This window comes from Balaenoptera physalus, assembly GCF_965194825.1.
Source record: "Balaenoptera physalus genome assembly, chromosome: 4".
Classification (NCBI taxonomy): domain Eukaryota; kingdom Metazoa; phylum Chordata; class Mammalia; order Artiodactyla; family Balaenopteridae; genus Balaenoptera; species Balaenoptera physalus.
In genome coordinates, this window is record NC_138891.1 from 7522338 (window position 1) to 7543862 (window position 21525).

The following is a 21525-nucleotide window of genomic DNA, read 5'->3' on the forward strand; positions in this document are numbered from 1 at the left end:
AGCTGAGCGTGAACAGACCAGCTTGGCTTGTCCAGAGACTTCAAGAAGGTTTAGAAGGTGGTATGGTATGTAGCTAGAAAGTGAATTGTGAGGAGCATCATAAGCTGATTCTTAAGTAATTGGAACTTAAAACCTGCTTACCTGAGCTAAGCGCAGATCTGTTTAATTAAAAGAGGAAGTTCTGCCCTCTCGCTTCTCTTCATGTGGGCTTTCCTCTGTGCACGAGCGCCCTGGTATCGGTCTCTCTGTGACCAAACCTCCTCCTTCTAAGGACACCAGTTGGATTGGATTAAGTTCTACCCTAATGGTCTCATTTTACCTTAATTACCTCTTCAAAGGCTCTATATCAAAATACAGTCACATTCTGAGGTCCTGGGGGTTAGGGCTTCAGTGAGTCCAGAACAGTCCCCAAACCAGAAACTTGGGATTCATCAACTCTTTCCTTTCCCTCATCTCTACTGTCAAGGTCTACCGGTCATAACTCTGAACTCTATCCTCACACCATCTAAGCTCCTTAGAAAGACATAATAAAATCTTTACGTTTTAAGCCATGCCTGCCTATCTAGAGTTGAAATTCAACACCCTGACTTTTAGAAACTACTTCTGAACAAAGGTCAGCTATTTGTTATTTCATCTCCTGAAATTAACATCCCTTCCTTTCAGTTTATCAAACTCCTCACATCTTTCAAGTTTTGCTTCAATATTATTTTCCCTGTGAAGTTCTCCTTGACTCTGCTCCAATTCTTGCTGGCCCCACGCTATCTTTTTACCTTGTCTGGGAAGAATTTACCATTTCTGCCACTCTACTGTCACTGAACATAGTATACTGCAAATACTGGATCCATTTCCTTTATAAGATCATGAGCTCTTTGGAGAAAAAAAAACACCAATAGAAGGAATGTACACTCTGGAGTCTGTACAAGCGTAAACCCTAGTCCTACCATTTTTCACTATGTTGACTTTCTCAAGTTACTTAAAATTCATTGGTAAATAGGAATAGGAATAATTCCTATTTCATAGGGTTATAACGAGAAGCAAATTAAGTAATCATCAGTATGAAGCAGACTCAATAACAGCTAGCTATTTTTATAAAACATGTAGAATATAACAATGGCCACAACTCTTTTCTTCTTGGGTGTGTTCTGTATGCTCTGTGACACGTGATTTGCAGATATTATCTCTTATATACCTAAAGTAAGTGTAGACGTGTATGATTACCCCTTTTTATAGGTGAAGAAACTTAGTCTCCGAAAGGGTAAGGCAGCTTGTCTGAGGCCTAACAGCCAAAACGTGTGGAACCGGGGTTTAAGCTAAGGTTTAGATGATCCAAACAAAGCACACTGTACCCATTTTGACATCTCCAAACAATCATTCAATACGGAAGGCAGAATGGGTGCTCAATGAATATTGATTGAGTTGCTTAATTCATTATTAATCCACAATTAAATTAATATATTTCTTACTGATATTTCTATAGGGAAAGAGGTAAATAGGGTCTCATGTTAAATTAACTCAGTAATGCTAGACACACATATAGAAGTTATTGGTCTACACACTTTTTTTAGAATGGAAATGAAATATGTGTCAAAAAATGGAAGGAGGCTTCCCTGGTGGCGCAGTGGTTGAGAATCTGCCTGCCAATGCAGGGGACACGGGTTCGATCCCTAGTCTCGGAAGATCCCACATGCCGCGGAGCAACTGGGCCCGTGAGCCACAATTACTGAGCCTGCGCGTCTGGAGCCTGTACTCCGCAACAAGAGAGGCCACGATAGTGAGAGGCCCGCGTACCGTGATGAAGAGTGGCCCCCGCTTGCCGCAACTAGAGAAAGCCCTAGCACAGAAACGAAGACCCAACATAGCAATCAATCAATCAATCAATCTTAAAAAAAAAAAAAAGGAAGGAATTTAAAAGGTGCTTAAAATCACCAGATTTCTGCTTAAGTCTCTCTCTCTCTCAATCACGCACACACGCACACACACACACAAAAACATCCCAGATCAGCAGCTGAAAACTGAGTGTCCAAACAGTACTTTGCATTTTATGCCAATCTTCCATCAATGCTGTCCACTGTATCCCATACCTTGCTAGTTTTTTCTATAAAATATGTTTTTCCTCCTTTCAAATAAACCCCAGAACAATGTAGACGTTACTGATTAAAGCATTTTTTTAAAAAAAGAAGTACAATTTATATCTCTTAAGCGAAGTCCATCATATGAGCCTTGGTAGGGAATTAATTTAATTAACACAAACCGTATTTCTACAACTCAGATGATCTTCAGAGATGCATTCGTATGACATCTGATATCGGGTCACATCAGGCTACATGCTCACCTCGAGTTTTCTAGTGCAGAGATACAATACTGCTCCAATTACACAGAGACATTTTAAGAGTTTTCAAACACATCTTGAAGTTCTAAAAATATCATACGCTAAGGTGTGCCTTTCCTGCAAGACATGCCATCAATTGGCGAATTTTAAGGTATTTTTACCCTATTAAGAGCAAGTTAAAAAAAAGACAGAAATATATATATGTATTTTATGATCATTTTATAACTATGCTGGCTTACAATAGTTACTTTGCCTCTATTAAAATACTACATAGTTTTGTGGGACATTTATAACTTAGCAACAGAAAAGAAAATATTCTTGAGTGTTCAATATATATTAGAAATAACACTTAATTTCATATGAAATAATAATCATTTGAGGAACAAAGTCATAAAGCTATAAAAAGATTTAGAGACTTACTATCAAATATTTCAAAATTTCTAAAACATATTCTGCCTTATACAATTAATGTTAAAAGTGTTTTTTGTTTTTCTTCTTTAAACCTTGCAAGAGACAGTCTTCATATTTTACATATTCTGTAAAAAAAATGGGACTATTATTAAGCATAGTTTAATATATTTATTTAAATAGAAATGTAAAACTCTTTTTTATGATGGAACCTTGGATTAGAAGAATTGTTACTGGTTCCATAGGGTATTCAAATGCGTGCCCTCTACCCCCAAAAGGCAGGTGCAAGCTTTCCTGGGAAAGCAGCTCTGCTAGTGTAACACACCTGGCCTCTGTACTGCTCCTTTATTCAATCTTTCCCAGGGGAAGAGGAGGAATTTAATATGATTGAGCTTGGCATATATGGCGTGGCCCTTGCTCTTTCCTCTCTTTAGGGAGCAGCTGCCTTTGGGAAGCACCTGTTCTGCTCCGGTCCTCCAAGCTTTAAGTTATACCAGAGGGAGCTCTGTCTCTGCCCCAGTATAGCTCCCATTGGGAGGTAACTTTGCCTAAATCTGGGCTCACTCGGAGGAAGTCCACTTGCTGTTGATAATATGCCACATTCTCTGTTATCGGTTTCTTCAGAAATAAAGGTGATGTGTTGGTCTCCCATCTGCCTTACTCTTGTTTCTTTCTCAGTTGGCTCAGAACTTGGGTGGGGAAAAGGAGTGTTTGTACTGAGTTCTTTCAAACCCCAAATGAATAAGTATATTTTTACTCCTTTTATCCATTGCAGTCTTCCAAAAGGGGGATTTCACCCCTATCTACAGACACCAGAAACACAAGACAAAGATGATGACCTAAATTATATAAAACCATTAGTTATATCTTCATGTTCAAAGCAAGTCAGGTTGATTAAACTGCCCACTTTGAAGCCAAAAAAAAAAGCCATATTTCTTTCTAAAGATAGTTTTATGTATCTATCTATGCATATGAGTGTACATAATATATACACATATATATTTAACACATAAATAATAATGTTATTCAAATAATCCTTATGGTGGCATAATAAAAAATGTACTTGGTCTTTGTCCCTGTTGCTGGCACACAACCCTATAACCCTTGGAATCTCTGGAGGGATGAGTGTCTTTTATGTGCTAATAAATATTTGATGGTGGGGAAGGGGATGGTACCCTAGATTACTTCAGCAGGACAACACATTGCCAGAAAGACCAGGGCAAGATTAGAGGGCCAGAACTTTTAGCCCCACTCCCTGACCTTCTGGGGAGGGGAGCAGGACTAAAGAATGAGTTGATCACTAATGGCCAGTGATGTAATCAATCTTGCCTATGTAATGAAGCCTCCATGAAAACTCCTACTAAACACCTGAGCAGGAGAGCTGATGAACACATCCAGGTGCTGGGAGGGTGGCACGCCCAGGGAAACCACAGCAGCCCCAGGCCCTCTTCCCTACACCTGCCCTAGGCATCTCTTCTCTATGGCTGTTCCAGAGTTAGAGCCTTTACAATAACAGAAGTGTTCCTCTGCATTCAGTGAGCTGTTGTAGCAAATTATCATATCTGAAAAGGATGGGGAGGGTTGTGAAATTCCCAACATTGTAGCCAAGCTGGAGAAGTGTGTGGGCCCCAGGCACCCCGCACTTGTGACCGGCATCTGCAGTTAGGGTGGGCCCTTATACCTGTGCACTCTGACACTAAATCCAAGTACTTAGTGTCAGACCTGAATTAAATTATAGGACACCCAGCTGGAGTCCAGAGAGTTGCAGAACTGGTTGTTGGTATGGAAAAAACCTACATTTGGTATAAGAAGTGTTCTGAGTAAATACAGTTCATACTTACCTTTTGTTTTCCTATAACAGCAAGGAAAATAGTAAAAACAAAACCAAAAACCACGCACACCGATTTCCACATTTTTCTCCCATTGGACAGGTATTACACGTGCTCTAATATCCAAGTAACTTTAAGTATAAGACTGCTCGCCCCTCCTGTATGTAAAATATGCCACAGTGCTTAGTTATGCAAATACACAAGAAAACAGTCCTGCATTTGCAAACATTCCAAATGATAGAAGTTGGGGGGTGGGGGCGGGGCACCAAATAGTTCTCAATTTGTGTTGTCATTTCAAAAGACATAATGTATTTAAAACACTCACACACATTTTTAAAAAGACATAGTTGTTGAAACATCAAAGAGCTGATTCTCATAAAGAACTTAATATACAGGAAATCCCTACAATGACAATTGCCTTTTCTCTGGTCGCCAAAATATCTAATCCTACTTTTGTTTAAATGAAATAATATGGGCATTTTCTTCAGTGTTACTTTTTGTCTGCTTACATGAATGCAGGGTATTTCCTCAGAAACTATAGACAGAAGCTATAAAGTAAGCAATATAAAGTCTTAGAATACTTTAAAGATCATTGAAGAGCTTGTCTTTGTCTTAAAACAAATTATTATTGCAAAATACAGATATGCATTTGCAACGTTCCACTCTAACAAGCACTAAACTTGAGTTCTGGATTTTGGATATAAAATGAAATGTTGCACTTCTAAGTTCTGAACCACTGCACATTAGATGAAACTGAGAGCAGTATTTTTAATCACATCATTTTAACTTCACTTATTGCTATCAATGTATATTTTTCCCTGATAAAACAAGGTGGTGTGAATCTGTGTATTCTGATAAATTGTTTTCCCATCCTCATCCTCCTCGAACAGGAGAATAAACTTCTGGCTCCTATCAAGTGAGTTTTTATTACAAAGAGGAAAATGCAAATTCATGTGAGTCTCTGTGATTTGGGGATAGGCACCAAATACTGACTGCTAAGAGTTATGAATATTTATCTGTTGCTGTTATTAAAAACATATTTTTTTCCTACCAGAGTTTTTGAATAAACAATTTCAAAATGTTACTCCATCTGTCAATGTTTTCTGAAAACAGTACAAACCTTCTTTTTTATCTTCTGGAGTAATCTTCACTTTTGTATCTGTTATATCTTTGAATGAGGCCAGAAAAAGGACCACATCTCCTTTCTCATTCTTTATAGGGACAATGTCCAATAGGCACCAAAATGGAGACCCTGCAACGGTAATAAAAATACAAATCAACCACTGCCTTGTGTTTTTTCTATGAAAATCACATCATTTGTGGTATAGTTAATAAAGTCCTTACTGTTTTCTCCTATCCCACGAGTCTCCCCCAAAATCTTAAAAATGTCAGTTTTCAGATTCCATAAATGTCTAGCCTCTAATGCATATCTCTTCATTCCCAAATGAAGTGCTTTCTCTGAAAATAAGGGAGTATTTTAAACAAAACCACTAGTCTGTGCTGAGACCTTTCCGCTTATGTCATTCAAATTTGTATTTCTTCTTTGAATGTATTGATGTTGAAGCATTCCACTTGATGAACCTTTGCCCCTTCCCGGCCCGAAGCACACACTGGTTCCTAAATAAAGACCTTTGTTTGATATGAGTTTGCTAGAGGTTTATTTAGTCAATTTAAAAATCAATGCTTGTGCACCAGAATGGCTAAAAGAAAAAAAGATGGAAAATACCAAGTTTTGGGAAGGATGATGCAAAGTCATTTGAACCCTCCTACATTACTGACTCCTAGCCAGTTAGTACATATACTTTAAAAACTGTTTGGCAGTATCAAGATATATTATCACAATACATTATATGGTAATGCGAACGAGTGATATATAATAATCCACAGGGGAATGGATGAATGTCACTAACATAATGTTGAGCAAAAATAGCCAGACAGGGCTTCCCTGGTGGCGCAGTGGTTGAGAATCTGCCTGCCAATGCAGGGGACACGGGTTCGAGCCCTGGTGTGGGAAGATCCCACATGCCGCGGAGCAACTGGGCCCGTGAGCCACAATTACTGAGCCTGCGCGTCTGGAGCCTGTGCTCCGCAACAAGAGAGGCCGCGACAGTGAGAGGCCCGCGCACCGCGATGAAGAGTGGCCCCCGCTTGCCACAACTAGAGAAAGCCCTTGCACAGAAACGAAGACCCAACACAGCCAAAAATAAATAAATAAATAAATAAATAATAAAAATAAAGGAATTCCTTTTTTAAAAAAAGGTAAAAAAAAAGAAGTTAACATTATTTAAAAAAAAAAAAAAATAGCCAGACACAGAGGAGTAGAATCCATTTAAATGAAGTACAAACACAGGCAAAACAAATCTAGGGCTTAAGAGGTCAGGTTAGTGGTTACCTTTGGGAGATTGTGATTAGGAGGGGACATGGGTCAGGGTGTTCTGCGATGCTGGTCCATATCTTTCATGACCTTTATGTTGATTGCATAGTAGTATTCAGGTTTTGAAAGTCATCAAACTCTGTACTCGTGTGTATTTTTCAGGGTATATGTTTTATTTCAAGAACATATTCTTAAAAGTGATACTCAGTCTCATAAAAAAGAATGAAATAATGCCATTTGCAGTGACATTGATGGACCTAGAGATTGTCATACTGAGTGAAGTAAGCCAGACAGAGAAAGACAAATATCATATGATATCACTGATATGGGGAATCTAAAAAAAATGGTACAAATGAACTTATTTACAAAACAGAAGGAGCCACAGATGTAGAAAACAAACTTATGGTTACCAAGGTGTAAAGGGGGAGAGAGATAAATCGGGAGATTGAGATTGACATATACACACTACTATACATAAAATAAATAACTAATAAGGACCTACTGTATAGCACAGGGAACTCTACTCAATGCTCTGTAATGACTTATATGGGAAAAGAATCTAAAAAAAGTGGATATATGTACATGTAAAACTGAATCACTTTGCTGTACAGCAGAAACTAACACAACATTGTAAATCAACTATACTCCAATAAAAATTAATTTTAAAAGTGATACTCAAGTTCAATTCTATTCTTTGAGCAAAAGAACCATGAGAAATATCATTAACAGACTCAAGTTCAAACCTAAGGCTTATATTTTGAAAAGTTTTTGTATATTTCAAAATACACATTAAAAAATATATTAAAATTCCAGTACTAGATTTTCTACTGAAAAGCATTCCAATTTGAAGTTGATGAAAAAGTTATTGCTTAAAAACTAAACTGTTGATCTAGCCACACATAATTTTCCTACACTTTTCCTTTGATGGGAAAAAATCTGAATTTCCATCTTATTTGGGAATTGATTTCAAAGCTGGGTATACGACAAAAATAACACAGAGTCAGAAATATCTTTGATGTTTTAACTTGTTTTGTATATACTGTGTTAGATCTCACACTTTCCAACACAGCGATATATCCACCCAGCCTTGGAATCTCTCATTTTTCTTCAGTTGAGCACCAGACGAGCAGCTGATTTGTATTTAGCGCCCATCTGACATAAAAATCGTATTTTACTATAGCTGCTGGGGTACTTTTGTTGAAAATGTGTGGTTAAGTACACATGTAATAAATGTATGTGTAATGTGCTGCTACTTATAAAGTATGCCTTGAAAATGTTACTCCATCTAATTGTTTCACTAAACATGATTTCCTTCTTGTTCTTTTGACTCAGACACGTGGTTTCCTTTCATTCATCTTCCCAAATATCTATGCCACAACAATCCCACCTCAATACCCCATCACCAGGCTCCAGAAAACCTAGAACCTATGGCTTATCACCAGGGCTCCAACATCAACCAGCCACGTCGCCATGGGAAGTCAGTTAACATTTCTGCAACGAGATTCCTTCGACTGTAATGTTCTCACATCCTCCTGTGCAGGGTAGATATAGTAACCCCAAGAAACATGAAATGGTTAAGTCAACATTATTGTCTATGATTAATGAAGAAACCTCATAAATGAGCCATATCCCTGGCCAAGCACCGCTCTCCCACTCATCGCAGAATGGCTCTTACTTCCAACTTTTGCCTATGATTACCATTTCAACTTGGGAGCCTTCTTCCCTAATGCTGTAGCTATGGTAGGAACAAAATGAACCATCAGGCCAAGCTATCAATCACACCCTAGAGACAGTAATCGTGGGGACTTGGAGAATGGCATGAATCTAATATTTTGGTTCACACTTTAAAACATCGCTCTGTCAACTTCCTTGCCGGAACATCACCCAAATCAGAACAGAGACTATTAATTTTCCTGAAAATCATTCGATCTCTGCACTCAGACAAGCATCATTATTGTCTCCACAGAGTCTCCTCACAGACGTGCCAGTGTATTTTAAAGAAAAGCAAAAGCACAAAATGAGGTGAAAGCCAAGGAAACAGCTGCCAACATGACAATATTCTCTAATCAGCCATGATGCACGGGCGTCATGTCATAGCATGCTCTGGAAGAGTTGAAAAATCACTTTGAAATTTGTCTTTCAAGTTATAATGAGATGTGATCTTTGACATTTTATAAATTCATTAGAAACTTCATTAATATGGGTCCTTCTAAATTCAAATTTTGTAATGAGTTGTCATGAGCTAAGCTAATGTCAACGTCCCCATTACATACATGACAAAAAAGTGAATCAGGGAAACAGCATAAGAGACATATAGGCCTATTTTTTTCCTCCCTCCCTTCCTTCCTTCCTCCCTCCCTCTCTTCCTTCCTCTTTCTTTCCTTCCTTCCTTTCTCCTTTCCTTCCTTCCTCCTTTTCTTCCTTCCTTCTTCCTTTCCTTCCTTCCTTCCTCCCTCTCACTCTCTCCTCCTTCCTTCCTCCTTTCCTTCCTTCCTTCCTCCCTCCCTTTCTTCCTTCCTTCCTCCTTTCCTTCCTCTTTTACTTCCTTTCTTTCTCCGTCCCTCCTTTTATCCCTCTTCCTTTCTTCCTTCAACTGCTCCTTCATATTTATCCACACCAACTTCCTTACAAATATGGCTTTGGGTACCTCTAAAGTTAGAAAGCAAAGCATAAGCCACTTGCTTCTTCTTCCAGAAAAAGAGGATCGATGCTAAAACCTACCAATCAGGCTCAAAGCAACACCCTTCACACTTAACTTTGCTCTCTTAGCCTTCCCTTCCCTGCTGTCCTCAACCTCTCCACCCTGGCTCTCTGACAAAACCTTCAACCTTGCACGACTGTAATAACTCAAAGCAATGACCCAGGGTCTGCTGCTTCCTCTCTTACCCATGGGTACAGTCATGACCATGCAATGTCTTTCAGTCAACAGCGCCCCAGGCCTGGTGCAATAAATCTCTCTTAGCCTTAAGGAGGGAGGGAGAAAACCCCTCAGCCTCCAATCCAGAGACGGGAAGGATTCTTAAAAGCAGGGTTAGAGGGCAGAACGTGTGTGTCAATGTTAACTCCTTCTGTATATAGCAGCCATAGTTACCGTGTGGGTTGGTGAATGCTAAAACAGATGAGTCTCTGCCAAGATTTAAGCTAGTAACACCTTTAATTTCCATGGATAAATACAATTCATGGGCGAATACAGGGTTTATACCCTATATGGTAAACTGTATTTTTGGAATCGCGTAAATAATTACGCAGAGTTTAAACCTGGTGGAATGTCCCACGTCTCCATTTTTGGTACTTTCTTTTCCTTCATTGGGAAACAAGGGTGCAAGAGAATTTGACTTGCTAATATTTACAATGGAAAGAAGACATATGCTTTCCATATACCCCTAAAAGATTATATTTTGCAATAAGCGAACACTAATGAAAAAGTTTCTAGTATGAGTTCATGGTTTAATAACTTAATACAAGGAGGTAGAGATATAAAGAATATTGAGTTGTGAGTCGTTCCCTTCTCTTTAGTGACTGGCTGTGTTGCCATGATGGGACACAGGTTGTGTTTCCCAATTTAACACAACAGCAGAAAGTGGGATGGGGACCCTTAGCATGTCCCTCGTATCAAGCAGGATTTTGATTGGATTTTTAATGGTAAATATGTGTGACCTTTAGTTTTTGAAATTATGGCTACAATAATATAATATCTTGAGTGTTAACAGCATCAGTATCGCGTGACCTAAACATTTTCAGGCGCTCCTCATATTTCACAGTAAATCTGATGGGTCTTGTTCTCTACAACCGTTGTCTCAGTGCTACGTACTCAATGGTGTGATAACAGGTTCGACAATTTTTAGAAATTAGTCCAGGGGATATAATATTGGGAAGGGTGTGGCCAAAGGGCTGCAGGTGTGTAAACAAGGCACTGCTAATGGCGGCTGTATGACGGGACCCTCGTATCTGTAGCAGAAAGCGCAGGGCATTGATGAGCATCTCAAGCGAGTCTGCGCAGAGCTGTAGCTGCCCCTCCTCCTTATCACAGTTGTTTCTGCCTTGTTCTTTCACCCACTCTTCAAAGGTGTTCTCCCTACCTTTACTTTTCTCCCCATGCTGCTTCCAAGAATCTGTGTAAATAGAGTGTCCTGATTAAAAATACCCAATGGCTTATCACAGCTTGCTTAAAATTTAGCATAGCATTCCAGACTCTTTATCAATATGGAAAGTCTATTTTCATGGAACTAGAAAGGTAAATAGGAACGGGATGGGTCGTGTGAAGAGGTGATCGAAAATAAGGATCAGATTAAAAAGGAGGGGGAAGTCCCAGAAAGCACCCAGAGCTGCGTGGGAGATAAGCCCTACCGCAGCCTCCCCAGCACTTCCTGGTGTTTGTACTGTTTTAAGTGATGAAAGCAAGGATTCTTTGGTGAAATAGTAGGTAACGGCTTCACTTTATCTGCAAGGAACACTTCTTCCAAGGACCATCCATCTATAGTGCAGTCTATACGTGTTTCAGATCTGTGCTCAGTTCCCAGTGAATTTGCCTTGGGTGGACACCCTCCTCCAAATGCCCCAGGATCCTAATGCACTGAGGCCCCAACATCTTGTGCAGCAGTGGAGGGTAGAGTCGGGTTGGTGGGACATGAAGTGAGCCAGCTGGAGACCTCCCTGAGCGGGCAGTGGCTAAGGACACCTCTCGTTTCAACGTTTGATGAAAAATGAGGCTCTCAGAAAACAATGTGCTTTAAATTTGTTTCTTTATAGAAAAAAAATAGAGTGGGAGAATACACACAAAATATTCATAGTGGTGGATTGTAGGATTACAGTTTCTTCTTTTTTCCTTTTCTCATATCCCTGTTTTCAGTTTTGCTAGAATAAGCATGACGGAATTTTTAGTGGGATTCTGGCAACTCTAGAGATTTGGAATAAGAAATGAAAGGAGTCCAGGACTGGGTGATAAGAGTGATGTGGTCATATTTCTAGGGAGATCACTTTGTGTGTATTCTCCATGATTTAAATTCTCACAGATATTCCATTGCAAACTCTAAGAAAAGTTCCATGTTAAGTTAGGGTAACTAAAAAAAAAGAGGGAAAGAAAGAAAAGGAAAAGGAAAGGAAGAAAGGAGGCATAGATACAAATCAACTGATGCTTAGCTGAATTGAATGTGCCCAGTTTTTTTTTTTCTTCCTCTTTCCATTTTGTTCCAAGTTTCCTTTCTCCTTAAATGAAAGTACTTTATTCCTCTCCCAGGAGTATGTATTGGCATCTCTTAGAAATCTCTAATAATTTGGAACGAGAAGAGCTTGGGAACTTGAGATCCAAAAAATATCTCCAAGATGTGCTTTAGTCAATAATTCCAACATGCTTGCTCAACAAATCATTTACTGGAGTTTTGACCAATAGAGTTATTACTTGCTTTAAGAAAACCAAACAGATTTTGATGATAAACTTAGAGAATTCTTACCTATAACTGAAAGAATTTTTCACATATGGGTAGCCACAAATTCATCTGGGATAGGTTTAGAGGAAGAGCCCAGATAACTGCGAATGGTCCAATGAGAAACAGATAAGGGATTCCTGACAATGTAATGCACACAGCAAGGACCTAGGGATAGCTGTCATTTATTAAGCTTCCATTATATGCTAGACACTGAGTCACAAGCTTTGTATGTATTCCATCTAAACTTCTCATTGATCACCTTGACCAACATTATCAGAAACTGAAGCACATTTTACAAATGTGGAAATTGAGATGTGTAGTATTTTCTTCAGGGTCACACAGCTAATGAGTGTCAAAGAGCAGGATTTAGGGGCTTCCCTGGTGGCGCAGTGGTTGAGAATCTGCCTGCCAATGCAGGGGACACGGGTTCGAGCCCTGGTCTGGGAGGATCCCAGATGCCGCAGAGCAACTAAGCCCGTGAGCCACAACTACCGAGCCTGCACGTCTGGAGCCTGTGCTCCGCAACGGGAGAGGCCGCCACAGTGAGAGGCCCGCACACCGCGATGAAGAGTGGCCCCCACTTGCCACAGCCCTCGCACAGAAACGAAGACCCAACACAGCCAAAAATAAATAAATTAATTAAAAAAAAAAAAAAAAAAGAGCAGGATTTAAACACAAATCTGAGTTTGATTTCCAATGTTGCCTTACTATAATCTTCTGGGAATGATCGTATTCTGTGAACAATGTTTTAGAAACTGGATTTCATTTTCATTTAATCTTTCTATCCATGCTATAGCACATCAGGATACATACTCTTTAAAATGTCATAAGACATAAAAGTGAAATAAAGCCTTTGGATAATCAACAAATTTCCCTCTCAACCCCCGAAGAAGAGTAGAACCTCTATTTGAAACCAGATTCAGCTACTTTAGTTCTAGATTGGAATATATCTCTCATTTAGGTACACATGGCTCTAATTCTTAAATTTGCTTCAGTAGCCAATGAGACAATGGGATCTGAAAACCACCACTGGTGCCACTTTTAATCCCCTCCTTGAGTCAACGAGGATGCAGTCATAAAAGCTTCATTATCACAGATTTTAGGCATAGTTACCAAAGTCATTAATGCATGTAGCACCATATTCTGACCTTACTCACAAAACCTTTGCTTGACCCCTCCTCCCAGGATGTTTCTGCCTCTTTCCTAGAATGGTGATCTCTGTGCCATAGTAGCTCTAGGTAGGATGCATAGCAACATCCCCTGTGCTCATCTCTTCTAAGACTGGAAATAACAAAGAGAACTGAGCCCAAATCAACGCTGAGCCGTGGCTCTCTCTTCAGTGATGCTCTAGAGGAAAGAAGGACAGATGTGCTGAACCACTGTTAGTGAGCAGACAAATGTCTGATCCGACAGGCTTGGCTCCATGATTGCTACTTGTAAGCCACTTCTTTCTGAGAACAAGGCGCTGAAACAAACTCACTCCCTTGATACTTGACTTTAAGCAAAGCAATTTAAAATTTCTTCAAACTTGGCAGTTGTTCAGTGAAAAAGAACTTGGTTTAAATGAGAATTGGAAGATCAAGTGAACCTTCTCTAATTGCACAAGGCTTTAGTGGGAGAAATCTATGGTCTTTGTAGGGCAACGGGAACAATTGTCGGCACCAAAAAGCATAATGCCGACATAAACACAGCACGTTTAAGGGGGTCTGGGACTGTGGAACTACTTAGTTCAGGACCCAAAAGAAAATATTTGGAGATTACATTGCAAGCAAATGGACATAAAGTTATTCATTCATTCAACAAATTTTTACTGAGTGCTTGCTATGGCTGGGAAATGTTTTAAGTGTTTGGATACACATCAGTGAACAAAACAGAACAGATCTCTGTCCTATGCCCTGAGAGAAGTTACATTCTACTTCGGAGAGAGAAACAATAAATTATAAATAACTGTATAGTTTATTAGAGGGTTTTAAATGCTACAGCAGAAAGAAAAAGTAGAACAGGGTAAAGGCATATAGAATGTAGGAAACGGCAGTGTAGGGCTGTAGCATGACATTCTTACGTGCTACTTAATATTGCTTTTGGATATTAATAAATGATTTGTGTGTTATTGCTGGTCCTCTTAGAAGCAAATGATGAGTAGATCACGATGCAGATCTGAGGTCAAGCAAAGGAGAAAGAAAGGAAGAAAAACTGGATGACAGTGTCTTAGACCTCAGTGCAGTTCTAAGGAAAGTTCGCCAAGGCCATCAAGGAGTCATCTAGCCAAGCCAATCATCAGAGTATCGCCGCATCTCCTAGGACCAGACCTGTCTTAGCAGCCCTGCTTCACTCCGTCACTGGCTGGTGGCAGCCCCTGGAAAGTCTGGCCTGTGCCAACACAATGATGTGTTTCAGAGGACAGTAGCTGGGGTCATCAGCCATACTCTCCCGTAATCAGAGACACGAGACGCACATTCTCATGGTTGCTACAATTAGTATAGTAGATCTCTCATATGTTTGGCAGACTAGCATCCTTGCCCCTTCCTCGTGTCACTGCACCTCCATGTTCCACTGGAGATGAAAACTCCTCTCTGTGTGCAGCCTTGGTAGAACTACCCAACCTGGTGCTCAGACAAGCCCTCACTGGAAGGACAGGCAAGTCATCCATGCTAACCAATCATTCTTTCTCTTCTGGTAATTTAAATCTTGACCAGAGGGATCCAAGATCAAAAATGAAGGAAGCAGAGTCAGTCAACCATGAAGACCAGAAAAAACTTGCCAGTTATTCCTGCTACCTAGGCCTCATGAACACTACTGCTTCTTGCCTTTTTCAAAGACTGGTTGCTCATCCCTTTCTTTGGTTCCATAAGTTACAACATATGTTTTCAATAAATTAATATTTTTGCTTCAGATAACCAGAATCCATTTATATTGCTTACAAAGAACCCTAATTACAAAAATGATATATTTAGAAAAGGACAGTCAAAATCCAGGGATTAGATGACATTGCATATGGTCGAGTCCTGAATTCTTCATTTATTTGCTGGGTATCCTCAGATACAATTTTGACACCTGTTTGTACCACATCTGCATACTGGATATATGTCTACTTCTCATGGCTAAGAGCTTTGAAGAGGTCAATACATGCAAAAGTATTTTATACTTTTTGACTAATCATATAAAGTAAGGAATTTACCTGAATGTGTAATGCTTTAATTCTTTAACCATTAAAAAAATCAGGCATAACTCTGGCTCAGTATTAATATTTGTTAAAGCTAGGTGGGTATAGGGTGGGCATTTGTTATAAAAATCTATGTATTTTGTGTATGTATGAAACATTTCATAATTTTCTTTTTAAATTAAGGAAATCGGATAATTATTCAGCACTTCCTTAAACATCTAATTGAGTATTAAGTTGTAACATACAAAGTCTTTTCAGATTGCTGGAGTTAGAAAAGATCTTTAAAGATGATGACAAGGAACTTTTTACTGTAGAGATGAAGATCTTGAGTTCAGAGTGGTTCAGTAAAGAGTGCAAAACGATGAATGTTAATTGTTGAAATGGGAGGGATTAGACCTCAAGTCATATGATTCTCAGTTTTGTGGGCTTTGTGCTGAAACACAGGGCATTTCTCCAAACATTAAAAAAACAAAAAATACCAAAGAAATAATTATCACATGAGTAAATAATCTAGTTTTGCTATCTTAAAAGGAAAACTTGTACTTATAGATGTTATTGATAAAATAAGCCAGGACATGTAACAAACTCCGCATTAATCAAGTTCTTTTTAAGCAGTTAGGTACAGAATTAGAAGCTGTGTTTAAAAGCTTGGGCAAATAAGGTAAAAAGGATGGAAAATATGTCCTGTGGGAGAAAGCAGAAATTTTGCAATGAGAATTTGGAAACAAGGAAATAGGAATTGAAAAGAGATGGTTAAGGATCTCCTGACAATTCTCCAGTGTATAAATATACGATTGCAGTTTTAGGTGTCAATTTAGCACTTTCCAAGAACATGAAGACAACAAACATACTGAGTATTTCCTCCATTGTGCAAACTCGACTCTTAGTGAAGATTCACGAACACTGCGCCAGATTGCCCTGAGTCACAACTTGGCAGGCATGTGAGGCAAAACAGTTAGGCGCTTCCTCAACTTCCTGTTTCTTCCCTAAAATACAGTTGATACTTCACCAGAACTGGAGGCCAAACCCCGGTGCCTAGACAAGCATCACTGGATCCACCAAGCTCAGGGGAGCTCTTAGTACTGACAAACCTGCCCCAAGACAGACATCTTATGAAAAACAAATCTGTGCGTAACATTTTCTTATTAGCTTCCATATGATTATAGGCATTTTCTTCCAATAACAAGAAAAGTACATTTTGAGCCTATAGCTGTAATTAAAACATGACAATTCAGAATTCTCCTAAACCATGAGGGCTTCAATTTGATGGTCAGCCTAACAGATTTGGTACATCCATCTTCAGAGGTCAGCAGGCTAGATGGGAAATATTTTTGGCTTTGCCATTCATATAGCCTCTGTCTCAACTACTCAACTCTGCTATTGTAGTGCTAAAACAGTAATAAGCAACACATAAAATATGAGCATGATTGTTTTCCAATAAAATGTCCTTTGTAAATCAGGCTTCCCCCCAGTTATGGCCCACAGTCCCTATTTTGCCAACTCCCTATGTAGAAACCTACAGATTACTGTATATGAGTAGTCAGCTCTTGATTCTTTGGAAGTTTTGAACAGACTCTATCCTGTGACAGTATTTAAGAAGTACTATTTGTTAGTGTAAGAACCAGGTAGAGTCTTTGTTTAGGTAGAACCCAGATTATGAATGCCATAGCGGTACATGCTAAAAGAAGATTATCCAGACAACTGTCTTTTACAGAGGGTAGTTATTTCCTTTCTTTTTTGGTAATGAGAATATACTTAGTTATTCTTCACCTGAAAAATAGGCTTAACTGTCAATGAGCCAGAAGGATCTCTGACAAGGCTTTTCTTCCAGTTCCATCAATAGAAGCTACTTTGGGGCTTTCTGAGCTGCATCATAAAGCAAAATACATGCAAATCAGGAGGCTGAAGGAGTGAAATGGAGATTGTGGTCAAAGAGTCTATACAAAATCAGGCCAAAGCAAGCTAAAAAATGTGAGAAAGAAGCTAAAAAATGTGAGAAGTTTCTTCTCTGGCAGTCTCTTTTATGCACAGAGAAAGACAGGTAGTTTTCCAAATCATTATATATATTCTATACAATAAAACAACCTTGGGCTTCCCTGGTGGTGCAGTGGTTGGGAATCCGCCTGCCAATGCAGGGGACACGGGTTCGTGCCCAGGTCTGGGAGGATCCCACATGCCGTGGAGCGGCTAGGCCCGTGAGCCACAATTACTGAGCCTGCGCGTCTGGAGCCTGTGCTCCGCAACAAGAGAGGCCGCGATAATGAGAGGTCCGCGCACCGCGATGAAGAGTGGCCCCCGCTCGCCACAACTGGAGAAAGCCCTTGCACAGAAACTAAGACCCAACACAGCCAAAAATAAATAAATAAATAAATTTATTTAAAAAAATAAAATAAAATAAAACAACCTTAGGCAGAAGGGGATTTTTTTAACCTCCAAACACATTCTGAATTTAATGTTTTCCCATTCAATAGTATCTTTCCTTAGTAGCATTGTTAACAAGATTTCTTTTGCTGTTTGACTCCTACTGTATTTCTGAAACAGAGTGCTTTTCTTTTTTGTTTAATAGTGGAACATAACGTTTCAAAAGATAATTTAGTGGACTCAAAATTGAAGAATTCTGAGGAAGTCAAGACTTCAGGAAAAATAGCTCTCCTTATCATAGATGAAATCAGCTCTCCAGTTACACCTTGTTTTACTGCCCATCAATAGAGATGTTCCAGACATAAGATCTTTTCTTTCACTTGATGTCATTTTTAATAATGAGGCTTCTTGGATCCTTCTCACCAGTGCTCTGTGGATTAGTAAATATTAAAAAAAAAACAAAGACAGAAAACCCCAAATTCACACCCCAGACTTTCCTCCTCTCTCATCTTAAATATACACCCAACAAAGCACAAAAGAGCAGGTACGGTGACTTCTACAGCAAATGCACATTTTAGAGACATTCCTGACACTACCTTCTTTCTCATCCCCCAAACCAAAGAGATCACCCAATCCTTCTAGTAGCTAAACTGGTGAAATTGATTCTAAATCCATTCACTCTCACTTCTTTATTGGCCACATCCTAGACTAAGCCAGGGTTTCTCAAACTTTAATGTGCAGCAGAATGCCCTGGAGGGCTCCTGAAAGCACAGGCTGCTGGGCCCACCTCCAGATCTGATTCAGTAGGTCTGGGCGGGGCCTGATAATTTGCATTTCTCACAGCTCCAGGTGATGCCAATACTACTGGGCTTCACATCACACTCTGAGCAGCACGTGGGTGACGGACCATCACCGCATATGTGCGTTACCTGCCTTGCATGGCAGCAAAAATAATCTTTGAAAAAATGCAATAGTCATGTGACTTCCCTTAGAACACTTTGACCGCCGTTAGTTAACTAGCAATGGCGTGAGTCTGACAGCAATCTGACTCCTGTCTCCCTCCCCACCCCATGTGACACCTGGTTCTCCAGTGACGCGGGTCTTCTCTCCTTTTCTCAGATGACGCTGTCTCTCCCAAGACCTTTGCACACGCAGCTCTATTTGCCTAGAATCCTTTCATTCTGTTCTCCATGCAGTCAATTTCTACTTATCCTTCAAAATTCAACTCAGACATCACTTCCTTGATGAAGACTTCCTCGTATCCCAGATTTGGTCGGATCCCTCTGTCACTCCCTCCCATAGCAGCTGGTAATTTTCCTGCAAATTACTTAACAGGTTGTGTGATTATCTGATGTGTCTTTCTTTCTCAGTAGACTGTAAGGTACAGGAAATCACAGACTATGTCTTCTTTCTCTTGCACTCTCCCACATGCAAAGCAGAGTGCCTGGCCTGAATATGGCAGGTGCTCTAAAGTTTGTGTTAAAAGAATAAAGTTCATCATTAGAAGATGCATTCCAATTTTACAATAATAACATTGCTGGTAGCAAGAGTGATCACTAACATTTACTAAGCACTCATGTGCCAGGCACTGTGCACAGCACTTTACAAGCAACATTTCATTCAAGCCTATGAAGTAGATGCTATTTATTATTGCCATCTTACAGATGAGAAAACTGAGGCTCAGGAAGTTGAAGTTCATTGCCCCAAATCACATAGATTATAAGTGATGAGAGCTTTTTTTGCCTGACAGATACAAATCTAGACTCATTATTACAGCCAGCATTTATGTGGTTCTTCATATTTTCTATCACTTATTTCCTTTATCAGAACCCCTTGATAGCTTTAAGATATAAGTATTATCTCTGTTCGCCTCTTACAGACAAGATAAAGTATTGAAGGGTGAAACGACTTTGCCAAGGTCACATACAGAATGTCAATGACTGAATCAGGACCCGAACTCAAGTCTTCACACAGGAAGCTTATAACTTTTCCAGCCAACCATGTTGGAAATGGTAAAAAGTGCTTTCTATAATAAGAAAATTTTTACTACATATCTGTTCTCAAATATGCATCTGAAAATGTGAATTCACTTGAACATCCTGCCAAGTTGCTAAAGGCCAACAACTGGATTGCTTCTTAGAAAACTCTTTCAGCTTTGAGAGGGACTTCCATGCCAGAGCTTCTAGGTAGAGCAAAAATACTTCTCCCTTTCACATTCGGGGTGGCGGGGGGAGGCGGGTCCCATTATCTCCAACACCAAGCACAAGGATTCCTGAGTTATGTGCAAGTTGCTGGCTTTGTCTAAATTCTCAGTGGCCGCCTCTCCAGCTGCTCTCCCCTTGCCTTTTCTTTCCTTTTTTAAAATTTGTATTGGAGTATAGTTGATTTACAATGGTGTGCTAGTTTCTGCTGTATAGCAAAGAGAATCAGTTATACATGTACATATATCCATTCTTTTTTAGGTTCTATTCCCATAGAGGTCATTACAGACTACTGAATAGAGTTCCCTGTGCTATACAGTAGGTCTTTATTAGTTACCTGTTTTATATATAGTAGTGTGTTATGTGTCAATTCCAATCTCCCAATTTATCCCTCCCCTCTCCTTTTCCCCCCTGGTAACCATAAGTTTGTTTTCTACTTCTGTGACCTAGACTTTGTCATACTGAGTGAAGCAAGTCAGACAGAGAAAGGCAAATATCATATGATATCACTTATATGTGGAATCTAAAAAGATGGTACATATGAACCCATCCCTCTTGCCTTTTCTTGCCAGCATTCTCTGGGGGGGCACTCACCTCTCTTGGCTTCCTTATTTGTTTACCTCCTTTGTGCCTGCATTGGCCTAGCCTCTGAAAGGCAGCTGTGATAGAAAAGACTTAAGAGCAGAGGGATGTGGATGAATAAACCTCCAGACCCCAGTCCTGAAACCCTGAATTAAGGACAACCTGGTCACTTCCTGGGCAAACATATGTTGATTTAGTAACCTGGCAGAAAACTCCAGAATGCCACTTCCTCTATCTGTGCAAGCTATTTATTTAAAAAGAAAAAAAAATATCCTAGCAATGGAATCAATTTCTGTCTAGAAACAGAAAGAAAAGGGAAGGATGGGGTCAGAGGCCTGAGGAAACTTGGAAGAAGAGGGAACTATGAGTTAGAAACAAAAGGGCAAAATGAGCTCACGGGAGACAGACTCATACAGTGTCTCAGGGTTATTCCTATATGGGAGAAGTACAGGGATTCATCTGAAACAGCAAGAGAAATATTTTCATTCAGTTAGCAAGTATCTATTAAGCATTTCTTAAGTATCAAGGACTGTTCTAGGCATGTAGATACCAGGATTAATATGGAATCAGAAAGAAGGGCCACTCTCAACTGTGCATAATCTCATGGGGGAGACAGATGTGTAAAGAGAAACTTATAACACAGGGTGTGTCTCAGTCAGTTCTGGCTGCTATAACAAAGCACTGTACAAAGACGGGGTGGCTTATAAACAACAGAATTTTTTTTTTTCTTAAAGCTATGGAGGCTGGGTGGGCTGGATGTTTGAGCTCAGGGTACCGACACCATTGGGTTCTGGTGAGGACCCTCTTCTGGGTTGCAGACTGCCAAATTCTCATTGTGTCTTCACACGGTGG

At 39.7% G+C, this 21525-nt stretch overlaps 1 protein-coding gene across 1 annotated transcript in view; it reads right to left on the reverse strand.

Annotated features, from left to right (window-relative positions):
* The window catches only part of KCNH8 (potassium voltage-gated channel subfamily H member 8), a 401123-nt gene that overhangs the window by 238048 nt on the left and 141550 nt on the right, over positions 1–21525 (reverse strand). Inside the window, exon 3 of the mRNA XM_082460817.1 lies at positions 5687–5818. Coding sequence (XP_082316943.1) covers positions 5687–5818 — 132 coding nt within the window. The remainder of the gene's footprint in view (positions 1–5686; positions 5819–21525) is intronic.